Source organism: Haliaeetus albicilla, chromosome 13, assembly GCF_947461875.1.
Source record: "Haliaeetus albicilla chromosome 13, bHalAlb1.1, whole genome shotgun sequence".
NCBI lineage: Eukaryota > Metazoa > Chordata > Aves > Accipitriformes > Accipitridae > Haliaeetus > Haliaeetus albicilla.
In genome coordinates, this window is record NC_091495.1 from 8,911,505 (window position 1) to 8,930,297 (window position 18,793).

General features: G+C 44.3%; 2 protein-coding genes across 4 annotated transcripts; one reads left to right on the forward strand and one right to left on the reverse strand.

The window, feature by feature from the left end:
- Positions 1-5,509: 5,509 nt before the first annotated feature.
- MTARC2 (mitochondrial amidoxime reducing component 2) lies at positions 5,510-16,120 on the reverse strand. Its single transcript, XM_069800086.1, has 7 exons — positions 15,827-16,120; positions 15,409-15,582; positions 11,712-11,874; positions 9,871-10,011; positions 8,806-8,867; positions 8,651-8,722; positions 5,510-8,111 (listed from the first exon to the last, which is right to left on the reverse strand). Exons 1-7 carry the CDS (start codon positions 16,093-16,095, stop codon positions 7,985-7,987), a joined length of 1,008 nt encoding a protein of 335 aa, XP_069656187.1. The 5' UTR covers positions 16,096-16,120; the 3' UTR covers positions 5,510-7,984.
- Positions 16,121-16,200: 80 nt separating this feature from the next.
- On the forward strand, positions 16,201-17,457 carry PFN3 (profilin 3). Of its 3 annotated transcripts, none has more exons than XM_069800088.1 (2): positions 16,201-16,479; positions 16,675-17,457. In XM_069800088.1, exon 2 carries the CDS (start codon positions 16,965-16,967, stop codon positions 17,367-17,369), a length of 405 nt encoding a protein of 134 aa, XP_069656189.1. In that variant the 5' UTR covers positions 16,201-16,479; positions 16,675-16,964; the 3' UTR covers positions 17,370-17,457. The 3 variants fall into 3 exon arrangements, with proteins under 3 accessions (XP_069656189.1, XP_069656190.1, XP_069656191.1); XM_069800089.1 differs by having other exon boundaries at positions 16,201-16,408; XM_069800090.1 differs by having other exon boundaries at positions 16,201-16,408; positions 16,876-17,457.
- The last annotated feature ends 1,336 nt before the right edge of the window (positions 17,458-18,793 follow it).

An 18,793-nucleotide genomic window follows, 5' to 3' on the forward strand; every position in this document is an offset into this window, starting at 1 on the left:
GGGGAGCCTGACAAAACAAAGTATTCGAGTATAAATGCAAACAACGCCATTTTGAAACAAAGGTTGATTTCTTACACTTTCAATAACAATTATGCATGTACACGTATATACACACAGACACACACACACTCTGTGAACAGCTGACTACAGTAAGGGTTTAAGAGGAAAGGAAATGCAATGTCCGTATTGCATTACCCCCTAAAGAAAGTGAGAAAGGACAGGAGGAATTCAATTGGTTTTTTCAAAACCACATTTGTGTTGTATGATTTTTGTGGAGAATTTCAGGATTTTGTAATTTGGGGGAGAATATGCAGACTAAACATTGACACTCCACAAATAAACCCTAAACAAAACCAAAAGCATTATCTGAAGTCTATTATAAATAACGCACAATCAAATTTTATTTTTTTAAAAGAATAAATGAGCTTGGTATAAGTGTGGTTGTATTCAGACTCACCTGTTGGCATGCTTCCCCCTCTTTTAAATTTACATATCTTGAAGTCTTCAAATCCAGCTCCAAATCCACTTTGACAGCTCCATCTAGATGACTAGATAAAATACACTGACCTCTCCTACTTGAATTAATGGAGGATATATTAAATAGCATCTGTGGGAGGCCCCTTCAGAACAGGCACGCCAGAGACACATACTTTATCCAAACCTACTCCATTTAAAAAGGGCAAACAATCCCAGGGGGACTGGGGACAGCAGGAACTATCTGCTTTAAATATAGCCTATTTTATTCCAAACTAGCTGGCATCAAATGTATTTATGTATGCAGAAAGTTCAGTGGGGTAGGAACATCTATTTTTGGGTTGCAGAAAGGTCAGAGGAATGCAAGACAAGCATTGGTGTTCCAAGGCTCTTGTAAGGATGTTAAATTTGACAGGTTTTTTTAGGAAAACACATTTTTAATAAAGACATGCTGGTAGATGGCTCCATAATGATTACACATATTAAGTAAAGGACTGCACTTGATGATCAGCAATACAGCTTTTCTACTGCTTGGCACTGAGGTGTTGGGAATCTTTCTCATAACAAACAAAAAAATAAAACCCAGGGTTTTTTGCTTTTAGGGTTTGGGGCTTTTCTGTTTGGGTTTGGGTTTTTTGGGGAGAGGGGGAGGTGTTCTGGGTTTTTTTAAAGTTAAATGAAATCATATTTTAACATACCTGTGCAAATAAAGAAGTGAGAATTTTCTGTTGCCATCCTGAAAAACAAATGTAAAAAAAAGCTTTAATGGCAGTGAATTACGTAGTCAGACTAAGTAACTAAGTCTTTGTATGGAAATGAGATACCATGGGAAAAGGGGTGTACCAGGCTGCCCCTTTTTAGTTTGGACTATAGTTGGAGTTCAGCATCCTGCCACTCTGGAGGAAACCTGCCATACTCAAAAGCGTCCAAAGAAGCTCCAGCTGGGACCTGCCTCGCACACACCCTGCGTGTAGCTCCTGTGGTGTTTGGGTCTGAGAAGCTCTCAGCCAAGGCCACGGACACTGAGGCTCCAAATATTTCCAGCAGTGTGAGAGTTGCAGGCACAGTTTGGAAGCCCAGTGCTTCAGACACACTGCTACCTCTAACCTCTCTGGGTGCAGGAGCTAACCTCTTCTCCCCATGCAAGGAGAATATTTAGCTATGCCATCCATGTTTGCAGTTTCTCTATAGTTGCTAAGTGCAACAGAATAAAAAGGGGAAAAGCACATTAATTTTTTATTTACTCTAGCAGCTTTCCCTTGTCTGCCACACTGCCTGCCTTCCCTCAGGTCCAGCTGCATGTTCAAACTAAAGAAATCAGATAGACTTTGCTCTTGTTGGCAATCTTAAAATAAGTACATACGTTGCTTAACCCTTCATGGATGTACAACACTGACTCCAGCACTGCTGCCACCGCTTTCAAAGATAGACTCCGCAAGGCCAAGCTGAGTCCAGAAGATAAACGGAGCCAGGTTCTCAGCAGCACCTGCTTATATTGTGTCTGCTCTCAGCATCCTCCCAGGGGCTGGTAAGTCTCAGTGGCCTCCTGGAGCATGGCTGCTCCCAGAATAGGACCTCCCAGAGGGCACAGCCAGCACTGCCACCCTACTTAGCAGATGAAGAGTCTTGCAACGAGGGAGATCCCAGCTGACCACTTACACACGTGTTTTGGTCAGACGACATGGTAGAGTTTGCCCAGTTAGAGAGCAGTTACACGTAGGGTTGCATGCAAGTGAGGTTCGGCATAGACTTTCTGCTCCATCAGACACACTGCCCAGGAGCCTTCTCTTTTTGACCTGGTTGTTCAAAGACTCAAGTTGTGTGCCCTTGCATTTCAAGTAAACTCAGCCTTTTCCTATAACCACTTCCAGGGCTGAGCAGATACTTTCCATGGAAGTCTGAAAGGATCGGGTATTTTTCCACTTTTTACAACTATGTTTAGATTAATGGATCTATCTGGCTTCCTGGTGCCCTTCCACGATTAATTATATAGCAACCCTCACATACCCAATTAGGATGTTTGTGACTCACATTTCTGAACACATGAAGATGAGCTGGAAGAGTTAGTTCTGCTGAAGGCCACGCAGCCTAGGATGCAGTAAACCCTTATCCGACAGCTTTAGGACTATTAAACAGAAATAAAGGAATAAAGGAGAGCAGAGGGAAAAAAAACTTCATGTCACCTGTCTCTTGAACTAATTGGAAAGAGGTTGATATTCTGCTCTACCTTACATAAACCCAAGGAATGGAGAGTTAACATTGACCACCAAACTGCACAGCTGTAAACACAGTGGAAGATTGATATTTTGAGGAGCTCAGTCTTTACCTTTGAAAGGATCTAGGATGCTGTTGGTACTCTTGATCTCTTCCATCATCTTCTTGTAGTCCAACTATCACTGTTGCTTTTGATCTTTTACTAAAAATATAAAGTTTTCAAAGCACAACAGGAAGTGCCCTGTGGCCCATGGTATGTAAAGACAGATGAAGAAGGCATTCTCCAAGTCTGAATTTAATGTCTATTGCTTTGTTTTCTGCAGTTAGAGAAGACTGCATGCTCTGACCCAGCTGGTTTCTTTCAGTCCTCCACGTCTATGAGTGGAATCTTGATAAAGTGGAGGTAAGACATTTAGCAATCACCTTTTACTTATGCCAAGGTGATATAGGCAGGTCTGTCGAAAATAACTGTCCATGAGTCAATGCATATAATCATGCCAGCTATGACTGAAGAAATCATCATCCTTCATTATCTGTGGAAGACAAACCTCAATTAACAGTGAACGCAGCTGGTTTTTGGAGTTCAACAGCAAAGAGGCTTATGAGGGTTAGCACTTCAATGAAGCACAGTAATTGTTTCACTGTGCTTATTATCTAGCCCCTAAAGAAAGCGAGAACAGTCAGCTGGTAAATAAGCAGTGATAAGCCGTCAGAGCAATTTTGTGCACTAGTGGAGATACAATTCTTCTAATACTGATCCTGGAGGAAAGCGGAGTTTCAGTCAGCTAGGTGCCTAGTGCATAATGGTCCAAGAGCAAAGGGGAGATGCTTTAGCTTTACGTGGGGTCAGATAAATGAGAGAGGTTCCCACCCAAATTCTTCACGACGATGTACCACAGCATCCTCTGTGCCTATGGACTGCACAGACAGAAGATAGTCTCTACCTGCTGTTTAGCTCAGGCTACAATTACTTGGGGTTCGATTTCCTGAAGTCAACGTGATGAGCTGTTGCCCACTGGGGAGTGTGGCATTTCTCAGGCCAGGCTACAAGTGGCTGTGATGAATATTGGAAGTCAATGCTACCGCACAACTAAGGCTCATTCTCAAATCCATCTGCACAGAAACACCTTGAGAACATGCAACCACCCAGTTCCCTGCCTCGATTCACAGCCCCATCTCCTGCAGCTCCAGCCCCGACACACACCCTCTACAGACCTGAGCCTTCCTCACCTCCTTTCCCCTTCCAACTGTTCCTGTTCCCTGGTCTGCCTGACCAAGCAAACCACACTTGCCATGCTGACACCATCCTTCCCTTCGCCGTAGATGGGCACCTCCTCAGCTCTCTTTGCTTCATGGCTTCATGGCAGTCTCAGCTGTGGCAGACGATACTCACCTTCACCACAGGTTCAGTCCAAGCTTCATTGCTAGGCTTGACTGGTTATAACAATCCCAAACGCACATTTACCAGCTGAGTAGCCAAGAGATATTAACCCCTGCTTCACCAGCACTGACCAGTACTGTGTGCTCCCACACAACACAATGCAGTCACACAGCAGCATCCAGCACTCCCCTCTCCACTGTGGGCGTCTTCTTCATACACTGCCCAGGAAGCAGCTCTGCTAGCAGACAGGCAGGGCACTGTTTCAAGATACTTGAAAAGGAACACCAATAAATAAAAGTGAAGAAAATCAGAAGTACATCTATAGGTGAAAACCCTTGTCCCACACCAGGAAAGTCAATACAAGTGAAGATTCTGGCTCCAGAATCCAAATTTGTCATGTTGAATAAAAGACATTTGTTTCAGAAGAGGCCCAGTGTTGGAAACCCTTACTGACTTCACCAATTTCTCCAGGTAAAACGCAAAAATAATTACTAGTAACAGTGACATTCTAAGCAGAGATTGTTAATATTAACACAATGGCTTAACAGGAACCTTTATGAGGTATGAATGCTGCCTCTCTTCCCGCTGAAGAAAAGACTAATACACATGTGGTTTTGATGCCTGGATTATTTTTTAAGAACCTTCTGTCCAGAAGAAACAAAGACTTTGCAGGTGTAGTCCTCAGCCCTGCAGCTGCCCAGCACAGGGGATTTCTTACGGATCTCAAATGAGAATAAGGCAATTTAAGGTGCTAGAATAGACAAGAAATGAATGCCCTGCGGCAGCCCTTTTTGAAACCTTTGCCGTTTGTAGTGGCAAGGGCCAGGAATCTCTTTTCTTCTTATGAAGAAGCGGAGCAACGCCTTTGGAAGGCTTTTTTTCTCCTTAAGATGCAGAAGCACGGATCTTTCTCGGTGTTTTTTTTGGGTGGGGGCAGACTTGGCTGAAGATGTACCCACCTCAAAGCAACCAGGAAATTTCTGCCTGCAAAGACTGTGCTTCTCTCACACATATTTCTGCAAGAACTATGTTGGTGCTGTAAAAAAAGTTCTGGCTTTATACTTAGCGACCTGAAACAGGGAACAGGACCTTGCATTGACTTCAGTGTACTGTACTTTCCTGCTTTCAAACCCATTTTGCCCTATGTTCATATGTCCGTAGAAAAAAGTGGATAGTCTGTAAACCTCTTTTTCATCATCTAGATCATAAGGGCTGTAAAATTGAGTCTGAAGACCACTTACATCTGATGGTACTTCTCTCTTACGCATATAGCTTCCTCTGGTTAACTGCATATTTTCCTGAACTTAGAGGCAAGATTAAAAAAAAAAAAAATCACAAATATTAATTATAAAAGAAGTCCTGGAAACAGGAGCAGAAGTTAAATGCTGAAACAGAAAACAAAGAAAACAGAAGATTCACAAATTTTACACCTCACAAGAGTTTGGATTCAATAGAAGTTTATACTTTTGTTTTTTTCCTCTAGAGTTAAAAAAGCAATTAACATTTTTAAGTACACAATTTAAAAAATAGTGTTTTATGATTGACATGTTTTCAGTCAATTTCCTAAATGGCTTTAGCAAAATCAAGCACAATTCCTACAGTTACAGCAGTTCAACATTTATATGAAGATATTTATATTGTAACGTTCGTAAGTTATGCTCTCCACATCCTGGAATGGCCCTCTTTCATCACATAATTGATTTAAGTGTCATTTGTGAAATGTGTTCTACTCAGACACATACCTGTTTTAGCATTCTAGCCAAATTCTTCCAAGGGCCTTTTACAGGGATAAATCAGGGTTTTAGATCTATGACATTTTCTTAACAGGAATGCAGATGCAGTTTCTCATTGGAAAGACAGCCCTATTTCCAAATTAGCCCAATTGACGATAGCCTAACGAGAGGCAACATGATCTATACCACACAATTAGTGTTGCGTAAATCCTAATGTGGTGCTAAAACAACAGTGAAAAAATGTCTGGCTAGAGGCAAAAATTCAGCTCTTTTTCCTTCCGCTTCTTTGACTTAATGAAGAGACACACACTTAACTAACTGCTTTGGCAGGCCAGCAGGCGGTCTTTGCTTAATAATACCATTAGGAATTCCACAAGGTTTCAGCTTCTAATATTAAGGATCTTCAACATATACTTTTAAAAAGTGAACCTCAGGATTATTTTTCTTTTCAAAAGATTCTTTTTCTCTCACTTCCTCCCACTAGTTGCTGCATCAGGCATAACAATACACAAATATGCAATGCGCAGTCCAAACTGGGCACTTGTTTGTCACAGGAAAACTCAATACTTAAAGAGCACTCTGCTAACGAAAGGATATTCAGAGCAACTCTGAGTTCACAAATAATAGAAAACTACCTTCCCCATACGCTTGCTTCAGGCTTGCCACATACATCTGTCTGAATTTGCTCAAAGGCAGGACAGCTCTTCATTTTACAGGTCTGAGTTGTGAACATGTAGCACAATTCCAGTTTCATATTCACAACAGAAAACAAAGAATCTAAACACCAAATTGGGTCATACTTGTCCTTCTTCACACTTAATTAGATTCCTCTTTTTGGCTAGTTCAACAGTCTTTCTAGATCTAGTAATCTATAACAAAGCAACAGGCAGACAAACATTTGAAAGACGGCTGGCTTTTGTCTTGGAGTCCACTTTCTTTTTAAAAAATAATCATGTAACTTTTAAAGAAAAGATATTAGTGCCATAATCCAACTAGTTTCCTCCCCTATCTGTTTTATGCAGTATAAAATATAGCAGAAAATATAATTATCAGCTGCCTAAAAATGGGTAACATTTTTGTTAGAACAGGGGCAGGGGTGGGGGGCAACCAGAGATCTAAATGCGTAACCAGAATGTTAACATGCTCAGTCTAAAACCACAGCTTCCCAAACATCTGCTTAGCAGCCTAACTTTCTATAGTAAGAGATTCACTGAGCCAGAGGGGAACCAAGCATGAACGCGGAGCCCTACAATATTGGCCTGGACATCAGCTTGAACGGGGCAGGCTCAGAATTGGATCACTCCCAACAGCTTTTCTTCCCCTCCAGTGTGCATGAAGTCTCTGATCCAGTGAACACCTAATTCGTTTAGTCAAACTGGAAGTTCTACTGATACATTAGCAAATGCATCACTGCTCTACAGCCTCAATGTTACAGTATGCTTCACAGGAGAAAAAATTGATGGTTCAAACTCTATCAAGCAGAGGTCATAAACTAAACAAACTCACAGCCTTACGCATCACTGGCCAGTGTTCCCACCCCTAGACTAGAGTAGCATTTAGTCAGGTCACAATCCTTCTCCTTCTGATACTGCTCCAATCTCAAAAGACAGTACCAATCTTCACGAAACGACCGCAGGGTAAGAAACATTGCAAAAAAGTACCTCCAGACACAGATAGGCTAAGATGATTAGGACCAATTAAGGGTGGAATCTAAGACAGAGCCTTGCCATCTGCACTCTGTGTTCACTTGTAAAGGCAGGTCTGTGACCAACATATTTACTTTACGCTTGGCATGACTGTGTTTGTGGTTCTTTATAGGCACTGAATGCAAATAATACACGATGCAAAGCCCTTGTACATAATTTTGGATTCCGACAGTGAGCTTGACACAAAATTTTAGGAGGTGCGATACTCACAGCAGTGCTGTGAAGTCTTGGATTAGAGTTTCTTCTATCACAGCCTCCAGAAAATCTTAAGACATGGTTGCTACAGCCATGCTAGTAGATGACATGATCTGAAATGACTGGCACTTCACAGCCTCAGAGACCTCCTGCACCTTACAAAGGAACAGAGCACAAAAAATATTGCAAGGAGTAAGAAAAAGTTATGCTGGTGACCAAGTACATGGGAAAACAATTCGCATATCAAAGTGAAAAGCATCTTCTGATCAAAGCCTCTCTCATTACTCGACCATCTTGTACACAGGGTCTCCAACTTGAATCGTTCCAGTTTTGTCAACGGCAAAGTACCTTCCAAAGAGAGGGCTGGATTTGTATATGTGTTGCTCAGATGGATCACATAAGCGGTAACTGCAGAGAGAGAGCACTTCTTTAGAATCGGTGGTAACAAATTGTGAACATCAAGATATCAGTGATGAGAGAGAGGACACCTGAATAGTGATGCCCTGTTTCGGTCACCATACTAGACTAAAAGCTAAATAAATACTGTTTAAGAGAAACAAGGAGTTCAAATGGAGAAAAAAAAAGCCTGTTTGTATTCACGCATCCGTGTATAATACACATACAAAAGACTTTGTAAAAAGAAATGCCAAACTTGCAAAGTTATACATTTGAATACCTTAAATACCTGTTAGCCCAGGCATTCACCCTAGCAGAGATGAAAGGGACAGGGAATGTAAAGTTTGCAAGAAAGAAGAGAGAACTTCCTCAATTTTCTTACCGTATAGAATTGCAGAAAGTAGAATGGAAGCCAATATACACAGACCTTTATACTGCATTATTATGCCCCACACATAATTCAAACCACTTTTAAAATACTAGTCTAACATCTGTTGGGACCTAGCCTAAATCCACTCCCACAGCCTAAGAAGCACTGGTATTTTTACAACCTTTTCAATGTTTCCAGGGGCTCCTTCCTGTCCAGGACCCCAGTGTCCGGGTTAACAGTTGTTAAAATACACCTGCAATGACAGACAGTGCCAAATCAATAACAGCTTCTTATCATAAATCTCTATACATCTATATAAAATAATCAAATGTTTACCTGGCACAACACACTGTCCCTTTCATCTCCACATCGCCAATAAGAATCTCCTCCCAGGTGTCCTGAGGGAAGGTAATACACAGATTAGACATATCCACATGCAACCATTTTTCCAGGAGTGGCACAGTCATTCCTAGAAGCAGCAGTACCATTCCAGATGATCACCTTTACTTGTACCTTCAAAATAAGTACAGTTATATTATGGTACTATTTTAATGAAAAACCGGCAGTCACTGCATTCATCCAATTCAGGATCCACTAGTAATTATATCTGGAAGAAAGATACACAACTAACAAATCCCGTTTTGCAGCATGGACTCGTCTGAACCTAAAGCAAGCTTATTCTTACTGTATGTGTGATAATCTGATCTGTGACCTCTGATAAGTCACAATTTTTGCAGAAAGGAAATTTTTAGTGGAACTAAGTTTTCACTTCTCGTCTACACAAGCTGCCTATTGCAATCTCTCTTGGAAGACAAAAACCCATTCCCACTTTAGGAACTTCTTAGATTTGGGAAATTATCTGATCTATCCAGAGCAAATTCTTTGGAAAAACAGCAACATGACATAAAAACACGTAAACACCACCATTACCCGTTCACTTCATCACCAGATACCTTCCTAGGTAGTGTTTTTTGAACTACCAGAATATTGTCAGAGATGCAGTGATAGACTGCGGTATTGCAAGGGTCAGTTTTACTCTTGTGCCAAAGGCTGTAAAACTGTCAATTTACAAATTGTTCATTTGTACCATTAATTGATCAATTACAGCATGCGTAGCTTTCCCTACTTTACACTTAAGATGAGCTTTCAGTAGCAAGCCTGTCATTTAAATACCCTTATTTTATCCTTTGCCAAGCTAAATAAGCATTCACGGACCTGTCTCCTCCCTCAGTGCTTCACATGCACTGATGTGAGCAGAAGCTGTATCTCTCTGGAAACCAGTTGTAAAAATCATGGAAGAGCAGCTTTCCTCATCCTTGTAGGCACCATCACATAAGGAAATTTGAGTTACAAAGAAACATAACCAAGCCTTCAAAAAGACATTTAAGACAGTTATTTTACCTCCTCAAAAGCACCGCAATCTGTCACAAGAATATTTGGCCTGAAGTTCTGTATCTTAACTTTCTTCTCCAGCCTGGTATTTAAATCTTCCAGTGAAGCTTCTGAGAGGATCAAGACTGGGCTACAGTCAGGATAGGCAACCTACACAAACAAACACAAACAAATCCTAAGGCTGCTGTAAGAGCACGGGACGAAAGTTACTGAACAGCAAAAGGACAGATATGTTGGAACCAGTGGCCACATACTAGCCGGACTGTTAGGCTGCTGCACTCAGATTTTAATTTTCCTGAAAGTAGGTTAACAAGTAAAATAACATGCGCTTTCCTATTTCAGTAACCATGGCAAGTTCTGTTTGCTCAAACTGTAAAACTAAACTTCTACTTATAAAATTAAACCAAAATTCTATACGCTACCGCATCTTCTTACAAAATAATACTGTATGCATGTCCCAGACATTTATTCTAGGTGTTACAGACAGAATTAAGTATATCAGTAAAACATGTTATGGTAAGTTATGAAAGGTACTTAAGATGTTTATGGACCTGCTGAACTTATCTGGTTGACTATAATCCACTAACTGGATTTTTCTATATAATGAATCTATCTTATCACAACACCAGAGGGAGTTTCATATACAGAACGGCAATACCAAATTGCAACTGTCCATTCGTCAGTCTAAGTTTGCTTGGAAGTGGGAGGGCTGCCCTTTTAGCAAACAAGGCCAATGAACAGTATTAAAAGAAAACTCTTATATATGCTAGTTCCACAGAAAAAAAAAAAAAAAAAAAGAAATTTGGCAAGAATTTCAGTGTATACCTCTCCTCCTGTCTTTCTCTTACATTATCCTTCACCACCCCCCACCTTGTACATACCTTTACAACCACAAGAAGATGAGTGGTGAAATACCTGTACAAACGATTCTGCCCTCTTTTCATGTTAGGATTCCTGAATGTCACACCTCCTAATCTGGCATCCCTTTTGCTGAAACCTAGTCTTCTGTACTGGTCTCAGTGCCCTTACATAATAAATGCATATCTATAGAAGTCCCTAATTGAATATACCTTCTCCTCTTTGTGCAACAACAAGCAAAACACTGATGCCCTATAGGTAATAGCATCACATCAGTAAGGCAAGGTATTCACAATTTGCATTTGCTTAAAAAGCTTACACTCATCAGGTACAGTTCAAACCATCTTCCCGTGAGAGCTGTTCAGACAGAAAGAAGGGCATCAGTGGCTTCAATGGCATGAGGATGACTGAGCACAGCAACTCCTTTCCCTGCCTGCATTAACTTTATCTAATCACACACCTTCAAGCCTCTTCCCACAGAAAAAGATAGATATGAAACCTCTGTAATCTTCTTTGGATTTTAATTCCTAGGCCCACAACTATAGAGCCCTGGGTTAAGCATCGTTCCTTTAAACAAAATATGAGGTAACACAACTCATATCGGTACACTCCTAGACCTAACAAGGGATAGGGAACGGAGGTTTTTTATGCAACACAGATTACACCATCAAAACATCTTTAAAAAAATAACTTTTTTATATTTACTGAGGCACAAAAGGAATGCTATTCTGCAATGTAATAGTTCCTCTTCAAACATCAGCATCAGACTCTTTAGCTGTGAACGGTCAATAGCTTAGAACAGATTTAAAGTAGAATTCAAGCAAGTCATCTCATCATAGAAAAGAATATTCATGTGGTTTAAGTACATGACTACATACCTTGCTAAACTGGGCTCAATCAATCACCAATGACGGAATGGGCACGTTTCAATGGGTGGGTGGGAGGGAAATGGTTAAAAGAAAGTACTTCTGAGAAAATAAACATTCATTTACCTCATCTGTGTTTCGGAAAAGTTTTATTACGTCCTTTGACTTTCTTGGCACCATGGAGGGCTCAAAGTGCACCAGTCGATACGGCTCTGAATTCAGGAAAGTGGTGATCCACTGAGCTACTTCATCTCCACAGTCCCTGCCTTGGATATCCAGTCCAAAGAGCCTGAAGAGTCACAAGATGCATCAGCAAGTTAGCTGGAAAGCCAAAGGCTCAAGGATATTTATTGTTCAAAGGCAAACAACTTGTTTTAATACTAGTAGCAAGATAGAGTAAACAAACCACCTGGATTGTAATGAGGTGGAAGTTGGTTTCTGAATTTGGCACAAGAGTCATTCCCAGTGTGCAACATCTTTGTGGCCACCTTGTTTTGAAAGCTAAGTAATATGGACATGGCCAGACAATACCAGCTGGTAAAAGAATGAGCTGTGAAATAGCCTTTAGGTGCCCAGAGCTAAATGTCACATCAATGACCAGTAACAAATCTACCTGTTTGCCATACCTGCAAGCAAAAAAAAGGGTCTACTCTTGCATTTGCACACCATTGTAACACCAAAAGATAAAAGGTAATTAAATTCAGAAAATGAATCATAGTTTGAAAGGATGTGGTTAGTTACTGTAATTGACATTTACAAATGTTATTAATTGTAAGTGTCCCTGATTGTTAAGGAAGCTCTCCTTCAGATTTTTGTGCTGTAAAAGTTTAGCCAGAGCTGAGTGAAACTCTCAAGCTCAAACTTAGCATATAGAATAGCTCAGTATCTTAAGAGAGGTTAAAGATTTATAATGGAAGCAAAGTCCATGAGGCATAAAAAGCCACTGGCAGCAGAATACAAACAAGTTTACGCAAGGAACACTTTCCTGGCAAGAAAAGGTCAACCTCAACTCAACCTTTCAGTAAACTTCCAACACCACTCATGAATAGTTTTACTACTCTATTAAAAGTAGCGATTTTGACCCAAATGCACTGCAGTTTCCTGTACCCCTGCAATCATACCCTGGACAGCTTAAAGCATAGAGATACCCAGGCAGTTCGTCTAGTCCGAGCCCAGCTCCTAGGAGCCCTCCTTTACTCATCTGGGGGAGAGATGAATCATTAGGGTGCTGGCAGCAGCATCGCTGCTTTATTTGCTGGGATCCCTGTATCAATGCTGTGGTACAGGTTGGGGTTAAATGCCATTGCCACAGACAGCATTCAACTGCCTTTCTCTTCCCTCCATTCTCTCAGCGTCTGCACGCCTTCTGGCTGGCAGGACAACAGAGGTGAGTGTCTTACAGCTTCCAACACTACTGTTTTCCACCCAGGAAGCAGATCTATCCTGAGCACTCGGTGGTATAGGGATCCATGGGACTAGATCATGTAATTTAAGTATTGCAACACAAACTGACATACTGGCAAAGGGCACAAATGAAGAACATGCTTCTTAACCAGAGGGCTACAGAAACCCTCTAATATTTGCACAAAGAGAAACAATGCCTACACAGTGGCTTCAGTCCTACCTTTCACTCCCCCCAACACAGGATTTTTAAATATCCATGTAAAGTCTGCACCTGGACGTACCAGTTTTAAAGATTAGCATCTGCACAGCCTTTTGCAGCGAGAGGCACTACTGCATTGCCTCAGCTCCCAACTACCAGGCATGAGACAGCACCAATCTGAAGGCATCATGCTCGCCCAGTGGTGGAATAAATACAAGTCTGTGCAGAGGGCCTTGGCGGCAGAGTGTACTGCGCAGTAAGACAGCTACTGCTACTCACAAGCTGGAAGGGAAGAATCTAGGAGCAAAAACCAAATCTTCATTTGCCTGAATACAGTACTATTCCCAATCCTCATTCTTACGAATGGCTGAATGGATTAGAAAAAAATCAGCCTTCAGCTGACAAATGGCAAATTGTTTAAGCACAGCAGAGTCATACAAAACTTCAGGCTTCCTCCTGAAAAGTATGAGGCTATGTTTAACTATAGGTATTGCTAATTTCACATCCTATGACACCACCTACATTACCAAACAACTCGGTAATTTTTAAAGTCTGTTTACATGCATCTAACGTTTGCTTATTCACATTCCCAAATTCTAGCAATTTAGAGTGTGCTATAGTTTATTAAGGCAAAGAAAGAAAAAAAATCAAGAGAAGAACAAATCACTGAGATGTAAAATTTGAAAATCTAAGATAATTTTTCATTACTGAAATGCACTTAGTCTACTGAAATATTTTTCTAATGGCACAACAAATTTTAGAAAAATAACATCTTGAAAACTGCATGTTTCTGTAGTGTATGTGTCATCAGCTAACATACACACATTATAGACAGATTTTTCAAAGACTGTCCTATTTCTCCATGACTTGTAACTTGCACTGGCCCTGTATAAACAAAGATACTGAGCTATGCTGATCAAGGGTTTCCATAGCAACAGATTTATGCTAAAAGCTAGTGAATGCATTTTCTTTTCCGGCACTCTTTTAGTTTTAATTATAGCAGCTGGTACATTAACCTTCTCTGCTACCCAAAGGAAAAACACTTTATCGGTATCTCCGTATGGGCTAACACCATTTTCAGTTACTAAATGGTCTTACACATTAATTGACATTTTAACAGGGAAAAGGTTTTCTGCTTCCCCCTGGCAATTTTCCAGCATGGATTTCAATACATGGATAAAATAACTATGCTTGCATTCATGTGGCATAACTCTAGGCACACAGCTAAATGACTACAATTGTAACCCGTTCACCTGAAACCCCTTTGAGATAGCACCTACAAGGAATGACTTGCTCTCTGGGGATGCCCTTCTTTCCCTAGTGACCACAGAGTAAGCCTCGGGCAACCAAGATATTAATTTAGGCACCTCAGTTAAACACCTACAGACAGGGGTGAGCGAATCTAAACCCTTACATCTCACCAATTCCAAATGGCCAGTGTGTATCCAAAAATGCTGACGCTACTAGCGGTGAGCAAGAAATACCAGTATGTATGACTGAGGCTCTGAGATGCAATTGCTCACTCAAGCAAAAATGAAAACACTATAAGTAAACACAAATGAGTAAACATGACATTCTATGAAGATTGAAGATCACAGTTCATTTGGCAGATATAAAATGTATGGTCTTTGAATACTGTGTCATCTTTTCCTGAGATTTGTTTCCATCAGCGTTTAGCAGATTAAAACTAGACCTTTTGTTATGACAATCAATCCTGGCCTCCTGTATAACACACAGCAGAGAATTTCACAGAATCACGGAATGGTTTGGCTTGGAAGGGACCTTTAAAGATCATCCAGTCCAATCCTCCTGGCATGTGCTGGGACACCTTCCACTAGACCAGGTTGCTCAAAGCCCCATCCAGCCTGGCCTTGAACACTGCCAGGGATGGGGCACCCACAATTTCTCTGGGCAACCCATTCCGGTGTCTCACCACTCTCATTGTGAAAAATTTTTTCCTTATGTCTAATCTAAACCTACCCTCTTCTAGTTTAAAACTTGTCCCTTGTCCTGTCAGTAGAGGCCCTAGCCTGAAGTCTGTCTCCATTCTGCAGATGGGGGGGGCAGACCCTCCCAGAAAAGAAGCAGAAGCCCCCAGCTTTCACCCTCCAATTTCTGCATAAGAAAACGCAAACCATCACACAGTCTTGAACAGCAAAGCATGTAAGCGAGAGGCGGTATTTAGAGAGAAGGGAGGGGAAACAACCCTCCTTCGTTTACCTGCAGTTCACCACGGGATTTTTCCTGGGGAGCTTTACAGGCAAGCACAGCTTCTTCATTTCTGGGGCCTCCAAGACCAAGTGCCCATTCTCACAGCTGACGGAGACGAGGACCAGCCGCGGCTCCTGGCGAGCTGTAACCATGTGCCCATCTTCCTTGGTCACAAGCCAGAACCTGTAGCGCGACGGGGGACAGAAACGCGTCGCCCAAGGTTAAAGGCCGACGCCGGGTGCAGGCTACTCCCGCAGCACCGCGGAGTGCCGGGCACGGCAGCGCCCGCCACAGCAAACAGGTGCCTCCTCAGGGGCGGTGAAGAACACCACAGCGAACAAACGCGGAGCCAGAACCGGGCCCGACCGCAGCGGGGCCTGCCCCCGGCTCGGGCCGGGCAGGAGCACCGCGCCTCGCCCCGCCGTACCTGTCCCGCAGCTCCCCGCTCCGCAGCCCCATCGGCGTCACCTGCGCCCGCCGCACCGCCACCCCCCGGCACGACTTCACCGGGTACACGAAGAGGCTCAGCACCGTCCCCACCCGCTGCAGCCGCAGCCGCCGCCGCCGGCGCCCCCCGGCCCAGCGCCAGGCCCCCAGCAGGGCGCCCAGCGCCAGCAACGCCGCCGCCGCCCCCCACAGCCAGCCCGGCCGCGCCGCCCGCAGCGACAGGCCCAGCGCGCCCCTCGCCCCGCTCATGGCGACTGGGCCCCGGCGGCGGCGGCGCGGACGCCCGAAGGGGCCGGGGCAGGGGCCGGGGCCGGGGCCGGGGGCGGGCCGCGGGTCGGCGGCCGCCCCCCTCCGGCCCCGCCGCGCCTGGCGCCTGAGGGACCTCGCTGCGGGCAGCGCGCCGGCGGGCGGCGGGGGTTTGGCCGGCACCTGCCCGCTTGCCCCAGGCCGAGGCCTCCGCGGGGCCGAGGGCTTCGGTGGAAGACGAGGGCGACCGCAGCGTGGAAAATAAAAGTTTGAGCGCTCGCTGCCAGCGGCCAGCGTGACGAAACACGGGCAGCAAGTGCGTTTCTTCTGACATCTGGGCTTTTACAAAGAACGGCATCGCAGGAAAAGTATGGGCTGCCCGAGCTGGTGAAATTCAGCCGTTTGGTGTGACTCGGGGAAGAAGGGGGACACGGGTGGCTGGAGGCGAAAAGCTGGTGTGGGGGGCGGCAAATGGCGGCGCCTGAGGTTGGGGTGGGGGGTCCCCTGGAGGCCTCCGCCCGCCCCAGCCGCCTGGTACCAAATTTATGAGACCCCCCCTGAGAGCTTCCCTCTTGTCGGCAGGGTTGCGGGGAAGTCATTTTGTGGGACACCCGGCTGCGAGGGAAATATGACATCATAGAACAGGCTGGAGTGGCAAACGCTGCTGTCGTCACAGGTCGCTCCTCGCAGGCAAGGCAAGAGCCTTGGCTGTCGATTTCCCCCAGCTCCCCCGTTCAGGCTTGCAGGGATCTGGAGGCCCAACTCACAAACTGAAATTTTTAGGACCAGTGTGCCGAGACCAAAGTCCCAGCAGGTAGAAGACGGGGAAGCTCAGCGCTGGGCATTTCCAAGATTCGGGCAGCCGGGCCACAATGGATTACTGGAAATGCTACGTCAATAGCATCCTGGCGGACAGGAACATTGAAGATGTGGCTGTCGTGGGCCTCTCTGACAATAAGTGCGTGTGGGCGGCCAAGCCAGGCGGGCTCCTTGCAGCCATCTCGCCTCAAGAAGTGGGCTTGATCACAGGCCAGGATCGGAAAACATTCCTGCTAACAGGAATCACCATAGCTGGCAAAAAGTGCAGTGTGATTCGTGACAGCCTGCTGGTGGATGAAGACAACGTGATGGATGTCAGAAGCAAAGGCAGTGACAGCAGATCCATTTGTATTGGCAAGACCCCCAAAGCCCTGATCTTCCTTGTGGGCAAGAAGGGAGTCCACGGAGGAGCCCTCAACCAAAAGGTCCACGATATGATTGTGGGCATGAAAGCATGAAGCAAATAGTGCCAGACGTCTTCTGCCTGAGCACAGGGGCACAGTCGTTGCTGTAGCAGAGAAGGGAAATAAACCTGATTTTGTTGCAGGTGTCTTTGCCTGCTTCTTTCAGGTGGGGGGGTGCTGGGCAGGCAGCAGTGCTGGGACACTTAACAGTCTGCCTGACCAGCTGTGGTGCAGAAGGGAGTAACATGTACATTCCTCATCAGAATGCTCGGTATTACTTGAGTGGTCTCCCAGCTATCTTGGGTAGTTGCTCCCTGTTATTCTCATTTTGCTGACTGATTTTGGGGTGAAGATCTCTGATAACATTAGCTTTGAGAAAAGGCAGGAGGGAGGGCAATCCCTTTGCCCTCTCGTTTGTCATTTTGCTGTTTAAATCATGCCCTAATGCCAGTCATGGTTTTTGAGACCTACCTTCTACAAGTAGGCCACAACACTAAGGATAAGCAGGACTTGTGTTTATTTTGAATTTGCCCCTGGAACAAGCCCAGTTCATTCTGGAGATTAACTATTGATCAGCAGAGCCTTGTGCTGCTGTTGGACTGCGTGGGAGGCACGTGCCAAGATAGTCTGCCGCCTGCTCACCTTCCATATCATTTGAAACCTCTTCTTAACTGAGCAAATTGGGTTTTTTACAAGGTAAGTTACCTGTCTTGTATCCGTGGCATGGGGATCTTCTGAAGTTTGCTTCCTTTCCATCCTGCTCAGTCACACTCTCTGCCCTCAAAGTCACAGGTCCCTGTAAGCCCCTGTAGGAGAATGTGAAGTTGTGCCCAACACTGCAGATTTCCTCCTCCATTCATTTACCACAGTACAGCCCTCTCCTTCTGCTCCTGCTTGTAACCCGAAATGGCCAGTCTGAAATGAGGCAGAACTGGTGCGCTTGAGATGGGACCGATGCAGGGAAGGCTCGAGGGGTATCTCCGGCAGGGCTGATCTCCTCATGTGTGGGCTTTCCTTGCTCCATTGCTCCTGGCAGCCGTGGCAGCTGCCTGGCAGTGAGCCTGAATCCACGTCACGCTGTCCCACTGCAGCACAGACGGGCTGCGGCCACTCACCACGGTGAGACACCCCCTGTTCCATACCCCTGGGACCCCCCCACATTGTGCCAGGTAAATCATAGGTGCTAAACTGCTTGGTCTGGTTTGACCAGACCTCCCCCACCACCTTCAAATCGTTGACCCACTGAGTCAAAAATAATTACTCGTGATGACTTTTACGACTCTGCCACAGACACGAGAGGAGAGCCAGCCCTGCTGAGCAGACTGAGAGCCCTTGCGCGCTCTTTGATAACCATTAATCTTCTCATTTTACATGGAGTCAATATTTTGTAATTTCATTGAATTCACACAGAGATCTTTGATCTGCAGCTGCACCCACAGGAGCAGAAAAACACTATAAGGGGAACCAGGCATCTAATG